Source organism: Grampus griseus (assembly GCF_964374135.1).
Source record: "Grampus griseus genome assembly, chromosome: 6".
In the NCBI taxonomy this organism is placed as follows: Eukaryota; Metazoa; Chordata; class Mammalia; order Artiodactyla; family Delphinidae; genus Grampus; species Grampus griseus.
Window position 1 is genome coordinate 2,254,701 of NC_139000.1, and position 14,061 is coordinate 2,268,761.

The window sequence follows — 14,061 nt, forward strand, 5'->3', positions numbered from 1 at the left end:
GCTGGGTTGTATTAAACTCTTCCACGAACGGGGGAACCTTGTGTGTGTGGGGGTGGGGGGACAAGAGCGGCGGAGACCCCGGCCCCGCGGCAGCTTCCCTCACCCTCCGCCACTGGGTCCACCCAGCGGCCAGCCTGGTGACCAGAGGGAAGCCAGGCTTGTCCAGGGCAGCGGTGAGGCTCCCAGGCCCCTCTTTGCTGGAGCCTGACCCTAAACAAGGCCAGTCTGGTCTCTCACGCTCTCCCCACACCCACACCCTCAGGCCCGCTTCCCTGAACTGCCTGCAGTGCCCCGGCCGCCAGGCTCTGCGTCCTCCCCTTCTCCCCCTTGTTCTTTCTCTGCCACCCTTCAGATGCCTCAGAAGACCCTTCAGACATGGCCTCCGCCAGGGCACCTCCCTGGTCCATAGGCTGGGAGTCCCTATAGCCCCTGTGCTTGCCCCCTGGGAGCCCCTGTCAGCCTGTTTTAAAATAAATAATACCTTTACTTGTTTGTACCCTTCCCCCAGCTCACCTGGGCGAGAACTAGGTTCTTATCTCTGTTATAGTCCCAGTTTCTAGATGAGGGCTTGGAGCACAGAGCTTATCCAGTGAATGTTTGATGCAGAGAGGGGTGGGGAGGGAAGGTTAGATGGATTAATAAACGGATGGATGATGGAGGAATGGGTGGAGGGAGAGATGAATGGGTAGAGGGGGTGATGGCTGGATGGATACATGAGAGAAAGGACGGACAGATGAATGGATGGATAAATAGATGAATCAATGGATGGATGAAGGGCTAGAGGGAGGGAGGGATCGGAGGAGGGATGAATGGATGCAGGGATGGCCAGAGGAACAGAGGGAAGGAAATGAGTGGAGGGATAATGGATGGAGGGAGGGAGGGGGAAGAGGCTGGAGGGAAAGAGGAGTGGTCAGTGACAAGGCGACAGGAAGCCACCTGCCACCAGCACAGGAGAGGGGAGATAGAAGGGGAGGAGAGGGGAGATAGAAAGGGAGGAGAGGGGAGATAGAAAGGGAGGAGAGGGGAGGTAGAAAGGGAGGAGAGGGGAGGTAGAAAGGGAGGAGAGGGGAGGTAGAAAGGGAGGAGAGGAGAGAGGGCAGGGGGCGCACAGCTCCCCTCTCCCCCACCGCCTCCTCTGGCAGAGGTGTCTCCAGGGCTCCCTGGGAGGTTCTGAGGGCCAGGGATCAATGTCCTCTGAGACTGGCACCCAGGGCACATTTGGGAGCATGCGAACATTCAGAGGTTCCCAGAAACACCTGGGGCCCAGAACATGGCAAAAGCCAGACTGGCCGCACCATGCAGGATGGGCTTGGGCATCAATGAGAAGCCCTGCTCCCAAGGCAAAGGGGGTCGGGACCCTCGGGTTATGCCTGTGCTACTTCACTTCATTCTCAGGCCACCCAAAACCTCCAGTCATGAGGAGTCCCATTTCACAGATGAGGCCACTGACGCTCAGGGCAATGAAGGAACCTACAAGTGTTGGGCTTCACAGCCAGGTCCGTGCACCACCCACTTGGTGCCTGGGGCCGTCTACTCACCTGGATCCCTTCAATGCGCTCGGTGACGACGTAGGCATGGTGCATGGCTACCAGCGGGACCTTGACGCCAGCCATCCGGCCCACGGCGCCTGCCCACACTCCTGCAGGCAGAGCAGACAGTTGAGCTCTGCTGGCACCTGGCGGGGGCCAGCCAGCTGGGCGCCTCTGCAGGCCTGTCTGCCATGGCAGTGACTCCCCAGGTCACGCCTGGGCCGCCACCCCTAAGTAAGGCCAGGTTTAGGGAGCAGCCGGGGTGGCCACTTGGGAGCCCAGAAGAAACGTGTTCCCACCTGCACAATTGACCACGCAGGGTGTCTGGATGGAGCCGTGCTCTGTCTCCACAGCCTCGACCCGCCGCACCCCAAAATCATCCGTCCGCACACTGATGCCGGTGACTGGGCAGTTCTCGATGACCTGAGAGCGAGAAGAGCTGCTTCCAAAGCCATGTGGGCGCTCTGAGCACTGACCACCTACCCTCTCCTACCTCCAGCCCAGGCGGTACCCGGGACACCTGCTTCTGCTCAGGCAGGCTTCATGTGACCCCACTGGGGAAATGGGGTGACCACAGGGTGGAAACTAACTCCACGTGTTCCTTGACTTGGAGAACTTGTCCCCCCAGACAGAGGCTTTTTTTGAGAAAAAGAAAAGAAAAGGAGGGCTCATTTGACGGACAGATGCTTGCGGTAAAAGGTCACATACAGTGCAGTTTGCTTCCAGTTGACTTACATATACATCTTCATAGAAAAGTACTTGCAGTAAAACTACAATGTCAACATTGGTTACCTCTGGGTGATCCTCATTTCTTCTGTCTTGCTTATTTGTCTTTTCTAATCTTTCCTACAACTATGTGTGTATTCGAGACAAAAGAAGATAAAATTTACAAGAAGAGATTTGGGGCGGGTTCACTCTTCCAGCAGGGCCAGACCTCGGGGAAGGGAGGAGAGCTGACCTGGGGGACAAACCTGAGGGCGGCCGGCCTCTGCAGGATCGGATTAGAGGCTCAGGTCCTATGTGGAGCAGAGAGAACGGCACGTGTTCTCTTGCCTTCTGGTCTTGGGGTTCTTAGGCAGGAGGGGTGGGCTGGGAGCAGGGGACCCAGGGCCGGAAGGCCATTGTACCTGTGCTCCGCGGGCAGTGGCGGCCCTGGTGAGGGCAGTACAGGTGCCGGCGGGGTCCATGGTGCCGTCATGAGGCACGTACAGGGTCCCGTAGAGGTCATCCACATTCATCAGCGGATACAGGGCCTTGGTCTCTGCCGGGCTCAGCACGTGGGACTCCACGCCATAGGCCTTGCCCAACTGGGGGACCCAGAGGAAAGTACTTGAGCCCTCGGGGAGCAGACCCCCTTGGCCACTCTCCTCCCCATCTGGGCCTCCAAGGGTCAGTTCAGACCCTGTGTCCCCCAGGAACCCTTAGCCGGCCACCGTGCCCCAGCGGCCCCCGTCCCTCGGGCCAGCTCCGAGGAAGAGTAAGGAGCCCGGGTAGCGCTCGGAAGCAGGCTCTGGGGCCCTCCCGCCTCCCCCATCCAGCTCTAACATGAGCCATGTGACGTGGGGCAAGTTGCTAACGTCACCTGGGGGAATGGGGGTGATAATGGTTTACGGGGTTGACACCTTTAAAGAGCTTAGACCAGTCCCTGGCATATAAGGATCTACTGTATAACATAAATAAAAATAATCCCCGTAGGTCTGATAGTTTGAGCTTCAACCAGGTTTGACGGTCAGACCAGCTCCCCAGACGAGAGACCGCTGCAGTCCTCTGTCCCAGGCCCCGGACTGTGTGACAGACCACACCCCCGGCTCATTTGATTGGCCCAAGGGCAGCCAATCAAATGCCCCCAGGCATCCATCCATCGGGAAAGGCTCCGCCCAACTAGAGATGAGCTGAGCCAATCAGCTTCTCTCTCCGAGCAGTGGGAATGAAAAGCTGCAGAGGCCTCGCTCAGCACTTGAGCTGAAAGGTTGCCTGGGCACCTTTGGAGCCTCCATGGCAGCTGATGAGTGAGCAAGGCGGCGGGGGGGGGGGGGGGGGGGGGGGAGAGGTGGGGGGGGGAGAGGTGGGGGGAGTAGGCAGAGTGAGGCCACCTCCTAACCCCAGAGACCCAGCCCGTTCTAATGAAGCCAGGTGCCGCTGCTTCCGCCTGGGCAGAGGCACGCGGCATCCCTGTGACAATGTACCCCTGCTACCCACACAGGCCTCTCTGCTCGCTGGGCCCTGAGCCGCTCTTCAGTTGGTGCTCAATAAGGAATGACCTGCTGGAGGAGCCAGTCTCAGCCACGCCCTGGAATTTGGGGTCCGGGCCTGGCTGCCCTGGGTGAAGAATCAACTCTCCACCCCAGCAGAGGGCCTTCCACAGCGGAAGGCTTTCTCTGCCGTCTCGCCCACAGTGGCGTTCCCTCAGCCCCGCCAGCGGTGCCGGGAGAAGGGTGGTCCTTCCTCCTGGGGACTGCAGTCTCTCATCATGCATCCTGACTCCTGTGAGCACCGTGCATGCCGATGACTCCCGGTTATCGGGCCTCTCCTGCCTCGAGGCTCGGCAAACGGTGCTGCGCAACGCAACGGTCCCATTTTAAAGGCGAGGATGCCGAGGCTCGGAGGCAACGCCGCTTGGCCCAGGTGGCCCGACCAGCAAGGGCAGCACCAGGGCTTGAACCCAGATCTGTCGGGGCTCCTTCCCTGTGCTACGCTGCCCCACCCACCACCGGCAGGGGGGCACACACCAACACGAGCCGCTCACTCGCCCGGGCGGGAGTGCACCCAGGACATGAGTCCCCGCCCCGGCAGGGGTGCACCCACCGACATGAGCCTCTTGTACTCATCCAGACGCTGCCGGTTGGACGCGATGAACAGGCCCCCGTTCTGGATCCAGCCCGTGTGCAGCCCCGTCTCCTCCCCCAGGTCGCGGCTCACCACGCGCCTCGTGTGGCCCAGAAGCTCCACCTCCACGTCGCTAGGCCGCAGCTGCCACAGCAGGCCTGACGGGGGAGGGGCGGGGCGCCGTCAGCCCCAGCACTGCAGTGCGGCACCCCGGCTCCTCCCAGCAGGCCCGGGCTCCTGAAGACCAGGCAGTGGGCGGGGAGCGTCTCTGCAGGCCATGGAGAGCCCCGAGCGGCTGATGAGCAGGAAGTGACGGGGTCAAAGCTGAGTTCCAGGACGTCGCCCTGGGGCAGCTCAGAGCGTGACGATACCCAAGGCTGCCATTTATGGAGCACCTCCTGTGTACTGAGCCTATCACTGGGTGACAGAGCGGTCCTGGGAGGCAGGCGTGACTATTTTATAGTGAAATTAAGGCAGCACCAAACGGTTCTGTGCCCAGGATCACAGGACGGGTGATGATGGGGCCGGGACCCCAACCCAGGACTGACTGAGGTCCAAAGGCAGCCCCTTCACCAGCAAAGCTGCTCCCTTCCAAGCAGAGTCTGGGGAGCGGGGGGGCCGGGGGAGAGGTAGCGGTGGGGGAGAGGCTGTGTGGGCCCAGCCGAGACAGGACGGTGGATAGGCAGGGGCAGTGGCGTGCAGGGCCGGCTGTGTCAGCTCTCAAGACACGTGATGCCTGAACCTCTTCCCAGCTCCACATCCAGCAACATCAGGCTCACATTGGCCAAAGTGGGAGTGTTTTCCCCACAGAGCCTGGCAAACTCAACGCAGGGTTAAGGCAAAGGTTGGCTGCCCTGGGGACGTGCGCACAGTAGGTGCTTTTACTGTATGCCCACTGGCTAGCTGGCTGAGAACCATGGTGCCCACGGAGGACATCCCCGATGGCCCCTTCCCCGTCCATCCTCTGCACCCCGTGGACGGCGCTCACCCTGGGTAGCTCCGTCCAGGGAAGGGGCTTCTGCTCTTTGAATACACAGCTGCCTGGGCTCCCAGCTCTGGTCTCTGCTCTGCCCTCCAGGATCCCCCAGTCAGTGTCTGCTCCCTCCTCCCCTCCGCAGCTCTTCAGAGACTCAGGGGGCCCGCAGGCTCACCTCAGAAGGACCCCACGTCTTTTCCCCATGTCCTCCCCCTCCAGCTCAGCTGCCTCTAACAGGCCTCCGGCTGCCAACCCAGAGCTGGCCCCTGGCTGAATCCAGTCCCTCCCGCCCCCACGTGCACCCAGGCCCCTACCCGCCGTGTGCCAGGTGGTCCCGGAGGTCAGCCGCTCCCGTTCCAGTAGCACCGCCCCGCTCACGCCCAGCTTGGCCAGGTGGTAGAGGGTCTGGCAGCCCAAGCTGCCCCCGCCGATGACCACCACATTGGCTGTGCTGGGCAGGGGCCGGCTTGGGCCCTGGGCGCCTGCCCGGGGGTCCCGGGCCTCTTTCAGGGTCTGCTGGTAGGGCACACTCTTCTCAGGGCTGGGCCGGGCCCCGCTGCTCAGGAGTCGCAGCCCCAGGCCCTGGGCAGGGCTCCGGCGAGGACAGGTGGCGGCCACACGCAGGGCTCGGCTCAGCAAGGCCATGGGGACTCGGCTCGAGCACCGCAGGGAGCTGGGGAGGGAATCGGGGCTGCCTGGGGCACAGAGGCTCTGTGCAAGCGAGCCCCAGGGCCCCTGTGCTGTCACCCTCCGGCCGTCCTCCTGCCACCCACCCACGTCACGTGTGCACCTGTGCCATTTGTCCACGTGTACTGAGGGCCTCGTACGCTACAGGCTCTGGCTGGGCCCAGGGGAGACCACGGTGGGGGCAGAAGGAGGGCAGTGTGCGTGGCGGGGCAGGGCTGCAGGGCCACAGGGTGGGTGGCGGAGAGCCTGGGGCAGGGACACCCAACCCTCCAGCCTGTACCCAACACGCCCTCCGGGGCAACTCCCGTCTCAGCCCCAGACAGAAGTTATTTCTGCCACGTTGACTCCACAGCCCTTTGGGACCCGAGGCAGAAGGTGAGCAACGCAGCGGCGTCCAGGCCCCCGGCTCCCTCGGGCCATCTCGAATCCAGGTAGGGACTCGGAGGATGGGCAACCAGCCTCCCTCCTGCTCGGTGACCTCCCAGTAGCCTGCAGGGCTCACCTTGCATCCCTCCCCGGTCAGAAGAGCCTCATAATTCGAAGAAGAAAACTGTGACGGGGCCCCACCTTCTAAGGAGACAGGATGCAGCAGAGGTGTCTCCCCGGAGGCGAGGAACACAGGGGAAAGGACGCCTCAGAGAGGCTCCTGGGCCCAGTCGTGGGATCAGCAGGAAAAGTAAGAGGGGTTTGGCTGTGGCCGAGGGACTGAGGTGGGTCCCGCACCTACGTTAATAGCCGTGATTGGTATCACTTAGCCAGTTAATTAAGACCACTTCCATTTCCAAGCATGTGTCACACGGCAAGCCGGGAACCCGCGTTCTCTCTGCTCGGAAGTCAAGATGACTGTTGTCCCCATTTCACGGAGGGGGGAGACTGAGGCCCAAGGAAGCCCGCCAAGGTGACCAAGGCCACAGGGCCGCCGTGTGGCCAAGCCTGCTGGCTGTCCTGCCCCCTCCCGAACTCCCAGTCCGCAGACATCTCGGGGCCTGGTCTGGGGGAGGAGAGGCTGGGGGGGGACCCACTGCCACACCCTTTCCCGCCCTCACAGGTGGGCACTGCCCACCGCACCCCCTCCGCTCCCCCGCAGGCACCCGGGCTCTCAGGTTGGTCAGGGCTGCCCTGCCCTCACCACAGAGACCCCCCCCCAGGGGGTAGGGGCAGAGGAGGGAGCAGGCAGGGGTGAGTTGAGGGGCTTCGGGGTGGGGGGTTGGAGGCTGGGGCCGGGCACCCCAGTCCCTCCGTCAGCTCTGCCCTGCTTCAGGCGCCCTGGGCACGGGGAGGTGCAGCCCAGCTCGTGTCTGCACTTACCTTTCCTCCTTGGAGTTCCTTAACCCTCCAGGAGCCGCCAACAGTGAGGACCTACTGTCAGAAACTCAGCGTCACGTGGGTGCCCGGGAAGCCTTTCCAAGGCCAGGCATCTGCCCACCCCCTGCCCCGCCCCCTCCTCCTGGCCTCTGACCCAGACTCCTTCTTCCCTCCCCCTGTGCCAACGCGGGGGCTGCCATGGGCTGCCACGTGCCCCTTCCCGGTGCATGGCCAGTCCCGTTCTCCCACCCAGGCTGGGGGTAGAGGGGGCACGGCCCCAGCAGGGGCAGCCCGGTGCCCTCCCGCCAGGGCAGCTGCTTCCACATTGATCTGCACTTCTGCCCCCTCCAACTCTCTCCCACCCGAGTCTGCAGCCTGACCATTCATTGCCAGGTTCGGGGTCAGACAGACCGGGTTGGCCTCGTGCTGTTAAGCGGGGCGGCCCAGAGAAGCCCTCCCCGCAGGCGGTAGGATGACGGGCCCGGGGGTGGGGGGAGGGAGGGAAGGTCCAGGCACAGGCCTCAGCGGGAGAACAAGGGCTGGGAGGGTGCCCAGGCCCCCTGGCCTCCCCCAGAGTGTCCCATGGTCGTGCCCAGCCAGCTCTGGGCCTGTTCCCACCCCGCCAGCCCAGGGAAGGGCCTGGGCCCTGCCCTCCCGAGGGCTGTACCTCCGGCCGGCCACTGCCCCTGGGCCCCGAGTGGCCTGCCAGTGCCGGGCCCAGTGGCTGCAGCAGTGCCGTCACCTCCTTCCTCCCCAGCAACAGCCAGGCGGGAACCCGGGGCCAACCCCGCCCCCACCCCCCGCTGGCCCCGCCCCTGGAGGCGCTGCCAGCCCCCATCCCACCCCCACCCTTGGCTGGGGCAGGATGCACCGCCCACGGCCAGGCTTCTAGGAGGCGGGCCGGGCACAGCCAAGCGGACGGTTCTGAGGGCAGCAGCGCCAGGGCAGGGGACCTCTCCCCCTCCTCCCTAAAACAGGGGTCACAGGGTTCTGCAGGTGAACCCGTGCACCCCTACCTGCCTGTGCCCGCCATGCTCCCCGTGCCAGAAGGGAGCTTAGCACGGCCAGGTGGGCAGAAAGTGCTGGGTCAGCAGCAGCGTCGTGCCGGGGCTGGGCTGCTTGGTGGGGTGATCCAGGGCCTTAGCACAGAGCTGCCTGTCCAGCCTCAGCTGCTCACCCCCAGGGAAGGGGCGCTCACTGCCCTCGGAGGCAGGTCAGGAAGTCTGGGTTGCCCGCACCACCAGCACTGGACAGCGCTCCTGACCTGTCTGCCCTCCAGAGCTCCCAGATCCTTCTGTTTCTGGGCGAGACATCCGTGAGCCTCTGGCTTTTCCACTTCACAGCGACCAGCTTCCCAGGGCAGGGATGCCTGCCTCCATTTGACTGTTGGGGGCACCAGGGCCCAGAGAGGGGAGCCAGCTTGCCTTGGGTCACACAGCAAGCTAGTGGGGGAGCCAGACCAAGCCTGCAGTCAGACAGACGGAGTGGGGCCTCAAGCTAGGTCTAGGGCGTCTGGTTTGTGCTCAGGCAGAAGATACCCAGAGGAGACGTCCAGAGGAAATCTGGAACGAGTAAGTACGTCCACCTCTGAATGTGCAAGGAATCAGAATAGGTGCTGATGTAAAATAGGACCTCCTCCTCCCACTGGGTCAAAGAAAGTATTTAAATTTCTGTCAGTGAACAAAATAGTAATGCCAGCTGCTAATACAGGGAGTGACGGAGGCACGATACTGTGATTAATACAGACAAACAAATATGTGTGTACTTATTCCCACTGAGCTGTCCAACTGTCTTACTGCCAATTTGTCTGCCCTCTACATTTACTGAGCACCTACTGTATGCAAAGAACTGCAGGGAGACCCAGAGGCAACTATGACCCATTCCCTGCCCTTGAGGGCCTCAGGGTCCAGGAAGAAGATGGAGGCAGGGAGGGGCAAGGCGACCACGAGGCTGGCTGTGTTGGGGGGTGGTCCTGAACAAGCTGTTCTTCTTTCCAGCAGAAACCCAGGAGGCCATCTCGGAGGAGGTGGCTGGGGGCTCTGGCCTATGTGCTGTCGCCATCATGGGGACAGAGACTGTCACTCACCCCCCCTTGGCCTCTCTGGAGGAAGGCTGGCTCCACCAGCACAAGGCTTCCCGGGGCAGTGCTGGGGTCCAGGGCAGAGAGGACAGCAGCCCGGTCACTCAGCAGATGGCAGGCTTGGCCTTGAAGCCCGAGGCAGGGGTGCCCTCCCTGGATGGGGTGAAGGACAGGTCAGAGAGGGCTAGGAAGGAGCATGACCATGTCCTCCTCAGACCCGTAGACACGAGATGCCCAGGCGAGGGACACAGTAGTCACTGCAGCCCCAGGACAGCAGCCGAGGCAGCCCAGACCTCTCTTGCCCTCTGCTCAAAGACAGGCAGCTGTTGCAAAATTGTCCCCAGCAAGCGGGCAGCACAGTCCCCCTAGACTTTGGACGAGGGGTGGTGGCTGGAGGCCTGGGCTTGCCTGTGGGTCAGCGTTGTAGGATTCGTCATCGATTGGGTGCTGCTTGGGTCTGGAAGAGGGCCAAGGTCAAGAGGTGGGCAGGCTCCAGCTAGGGGCCCTGGGCCAGGGTCCTGCTGCCAGGCTGCTGCGCCATCTGGGCTGGTCTCCCTTCAAGGAGCCTCTTTCCCCATCTGGGAAGCAGGGACTGGAACCCCCGGGCTGTCAGTTTCAGGGAATTTTTGTAAGTTTCTCTGCATGTTATTACCAGGCCTGAGACACCTCCTTCTGGCCCAGACTGGCCCTCTCCACAGCCCCGGCCAGCCCTCCACACCCACCTGCTGGCCAGGCTCCCAGGGCAGAGGGAGGCGTCTGCAGGCCGCCCTCTGACTGGGCAGACGTCCAGGGTGGAGCAAGGGGACTGGCCAGAGGAGGAGGTTCCTCCTCGGAGCTCTGCGTGTGGCCCTGCAGAGGAGGGACATTAAGTAACCAGCCAACAGTACCTGGCCACATCTGACCCAGCCACACCTGGTACCGGCCCCATTTGCCCCTGAGCCTTGCCCCAGGGCACACCTATGGGGGGGGCGTGAGGGGGGCCAGCAGTGTGCTGAGTGCTTCGTGTGTGTCATCTCAGGGGAGGGAGGAACACTGTTGCCCATTGTAGAGATGAGAAAAGCAAGACAGAACACAGCTAATGGGCACCAGACCCGGGCAATTCATGGACCAGGGAAGTTTCCAGAACAACTGTTGAGGGCTGCATTTGCACTGCCAAGATTTTATTTTTCCAATAAGAACCTTAAAAAAAAAAAATGACATCAACTCCCTGCCCATGCCTTCGTGAAGACAATGTTTTATTATCTGGGGGTAAGTGGTGGTCCTTCCAGAGAGGCAGGTGGGTGCCCCTCCCCCTAGACGCACATGCCGACGGCAGGTGAGGACGGCTGCGGGCTGCAGCCACCTGGGCCCTACCTCCACGCACACACAGCGGGGCCTTGAGGCTCCCACTTCACTCCGTCATTTCTTTCCAACGTTATTTGTGATGGAAACAAATGTAGGGCTGGAACTGGTCACTCCGGCCGCTGAGCCCGTGTGGGCGGGGCCAGCACCAAGATCCAGACAGCAGAGGAGAATGGGCCTTCCCAGGAAACATCGTCCCCTGGTGGCCACATGTGAGTATGACACCCCCGGGAACGCTGGACCCAGAGACTGGGGATGCAGCCCCCTGGACAGGGACTGTCCCCAAAAGGGGACCTGCAGACGGGCAGGGAGGTGGATCCCCACTGGGAGTGACAGCCTGGGCTCTGTCTGACTGTCCCGTTGTCCTCCACACGGAACACTCCCCTGGCAGGGAGCTTCCTTACTGAATACCGCCGGCTATCTCTGAGTGCTGTGTGAGTGTCCCCCTCTGCGACCGGGATGTGTCCACTTCTCCCCATAATTCTGTGTGTTTTTGCTTTATGTATTTTGAAGCTATGCTGTGAAGTGTATTAACCTCCAGGACTGTCATAGCTAATCGTTGTTAGCGAGCATCCTTCTGCAGTGGGGTGCCGCTAAACGTTTAACACTTGGCTCTCCAAGCGGGGAGCGCTGGCTGACTTCTGCCGTGTACATGCCCCCACCAGGGCCAATTTCAACCTGCCGATGAGAAGGACGCCACCGAACAGAGACCTGGGAAGAGGCTACACCCTCAGCTCCCACGAGCTGGCACCAGCCGGTTCCAGTGCGCCCACATAGGTTTTAGGTGCATGTGTGGGTTCTCTTTTTCTAGGGAAAGGAAAAGATCAAAACTAAATTGTTAAGGAAAATAAATTCATCAACTTGTGACTAAGGAACAGGAGTCTGAGTTAACCCACTAAGGGTTGTAAAACCTTCTCAGTAAAGCTCCCCAGTGCCACCCACCCAGAGCAGGGGGAACCAGCCACCCTAAGACAGCATCTGAGCCAGAGCCGTCATTTTAAAACCCTGTAATCTGTGCGCATTTAATACATTTGTAATTTTCTTGGAAAATTTGGAAAAATTACTTTTCCAACTTGGAAAAATTACTTTTTTAAAAAACAAACGGAGGCCACACACTTTATGTCTGAATATTTTATTTAATTTTGGCTCGTCGCGCAGCATGAGGGATCTTAGTTCCCCAACCGGGGATCAAACGCGTGCCCCCTGCAGCAGAAGCGCAGAGTCCTAACCACTGGACCGCCAGGGAATTCCAAAATGACATTTTAAATAGATAAGTTGAAAATGCTTAACGGAGACATAAAACTTTTGTTCAAGGAATCAATGTTTTGTTCCAGCCTGAAAGAAGGACTATGTGTGAAAAGAACAGCTACTTCCAGCCCTCTGCTTTTGCAATGCAAGCTATCAAGGTCACAAATTTTGGTTCAAGTTCAGCTTTAGTATTAGTCGACAAGTTTTGTTATGGAGTATTTTTTTTTAAATTTATTTTATTTTTGGCTGCGTTGGGACTTCGTTGCTGCGCGTGGGCTTTCTCTAGTTGCGGCGAGCGGGGGCTACTCTTCGTTGCGGTGCGCGGGCTTCTCACTGCGGCGGCTTCTCTTGTTGCGGAGCACGGGCTCTAGGCGCGTGGGCTTCAGTAGTTGTGGCTCAGATTAGACAGAATCAGAGAAAGAGTAGCCCCTCCTGCACCCCAGGATCTGCAGGGCAGGGCAGTGAGCATTCCCAGACAACTCCCATAAGCACTGGAACCCAAGGAGTTTGCTTGCACTTCTCCCTCTGACAAGGCCATTTTCTCCTGCTCCTACTATAAGAAGGTAGCCTTAGGGTAGGGGTGACGGTGTCATCCTCTGGAATGCAAACACACTGTGTCTCCGCCAGCAACACTGCCTTCTAGGCTCGCCTTGCAAACGTCTCCCAACAGTGCTTCTTCCTTGACCCACGCCATGTCATGCTGTGATGTCCAGTCTCAGCCCAGCTGTCCGATGGTCCCAAAGTTTGATGACAGGTCTAGAAGCTTCGTTTGTCTAACTGGCTTGGTTATTTTTCACGGTTCCTTGGCCATTACACACAGTTCCGATCCCTTTTAGGCTGATTTTAAGCACAATTATTTTGTAGTCTGCTTGTGGATCCAATGCAGTGGCCTGTGGTTTTTGCTACCCATTTCCTTGTTACCTATGCTTTGGGACAGTGAGTGTGTATTTCTTGGAACTTTCCCTCAGGGACTATTTGAGGCTGAAATTGAAAGCGGATTCTTCCAGAGATGATTTGCGTTTCCTTTTTCCGGGCACTCAGGCGTATCCACAACCTGTGATCCTGCTTTACGCTCTCAGCTCCTGGTTTTTCAGACCCGCAGGAAGTGCAAATTCAGGCGGCAACCTTCTTAGGTGCCAAGTTAGAGTTACACATGGTATGTGTTCCTAGGGCTGATGTAACAAAGGACCACAAACAACAGCGATTTATTCTCACAGTTCTGGAGGCCAGCAGTCCGAGATCAAGGTGTCAGCAGGGCCGGCCGCTTCTAAGGGCCCTAAAGGAGGACCTGCTTCCGTCTCACAGCCTGTTCTCCCTGTGTGCACATCTGTCTCTCTGTCCAAATTTCCCCTTTTTATAAGGATACCAGTCATATTGGATCAGGGCCCACGCTCGTGATCTCATCTCAACATGACTACACCTGCAAGGACCCTATTTCCAAATCTGGTCACTTTCACAGGTACTGGGACTTCATTGTATCTCTTTGGGAGGGATAGAGTTGGACCCATAACACGTCCTCAGGGAAGTTTTTGCTTCTCCCTCCACCCATTGTCAAGGTCCAAGAAAAAGAATTTTCTCTGCCGTCCATGATGGCTGTGGTGGCTACAGCCGTGGTGAGCTCCCAGTCATCTTGACGTGTAGAGTGAGGTCCACTGGGGTCCCAGCTTCAAGAAAGAGCTCACCTATTAGATTTGGTACTTTGGTGGGGGGCTGGGCTTTGTCCCCTCTCCTCCACACCCAGCCGGGCTCTATGAACTGGTGGTACTCAAGCTCTCACTAGGTTGGGCGAGGGAGTCAGCTGACCTCTCTGGACTCCTGCCTACACTCACCTTTTGGCTTCTGAGTGTTTCTTCTTCATTACCGGCTCACTGATGAAATCAGAAACACTTTCCCACCGCTTTTGTTGTGCTTACAAGAGAGACTGGTCAGAGTATCCAACGTACCGTTGTAGGCCGAATAATGGCCCCCCCCCCCAGAGACGGACGGCCACATCCTAATGTCCGGCACCTGTGACCACGTTACCTCTCACGGCAAGAGGGACTTTGCAGGTGTGATGACAGCGAAGGACC

At 59.7% G+C, this 14,061-nt stretch overlaps 1 protein-coding gene across 2 annotated transcripts in view; it reads right to left on the reverse strand.

The window, feature by feature from the left end:
* SARDH (sarcosine dehydrogenase) overlaps nucleotides 1–7,379 on the reverse strand; it is a 62,910-nt gene extending 55,531 nt beyond the window's left edge. For both annotated transcript variants that reach the window (XM_082655857.1, XM_082655858.1), the window contains exons 1-6: nucleotides 7,327–7,379; nucleotides 5,646–6,004; nucleotides 4,335–4,513; nucleotides 2,657–2,836; nucleotides 1,829–1,952; nucleotides 1,539–1,639 (exon numbers count right to left, since the gene is read on the reverse strand). In XM_082655857.1, coding sequence (XP_082511983.1) covers nucleotides 1,539–1,639; nucleotides 1,829–1,952; nucleotides 2,657–2,836; nucleotides 4,335–4,513; nucleotides 5,646–5,976 — 915 coding nt within the window. In that variant the 5' untranslated portion in view covers nucleotides 5,977–6,004; nucleotides 7,327–7,379. The remainder of the gene's footprint in view (nucleotides 1–1,538; nucleotides 1,640–1,828; nucleotides 1,953–2,656; nucleotides 2,837–4,334; nucleotides 4,514–5,645; nucleotides 6,005–7,326) is intronic.
* Between the last annotated feature and the right edge of the window lie 6,682 nt (nucleotides 7,380–14,061).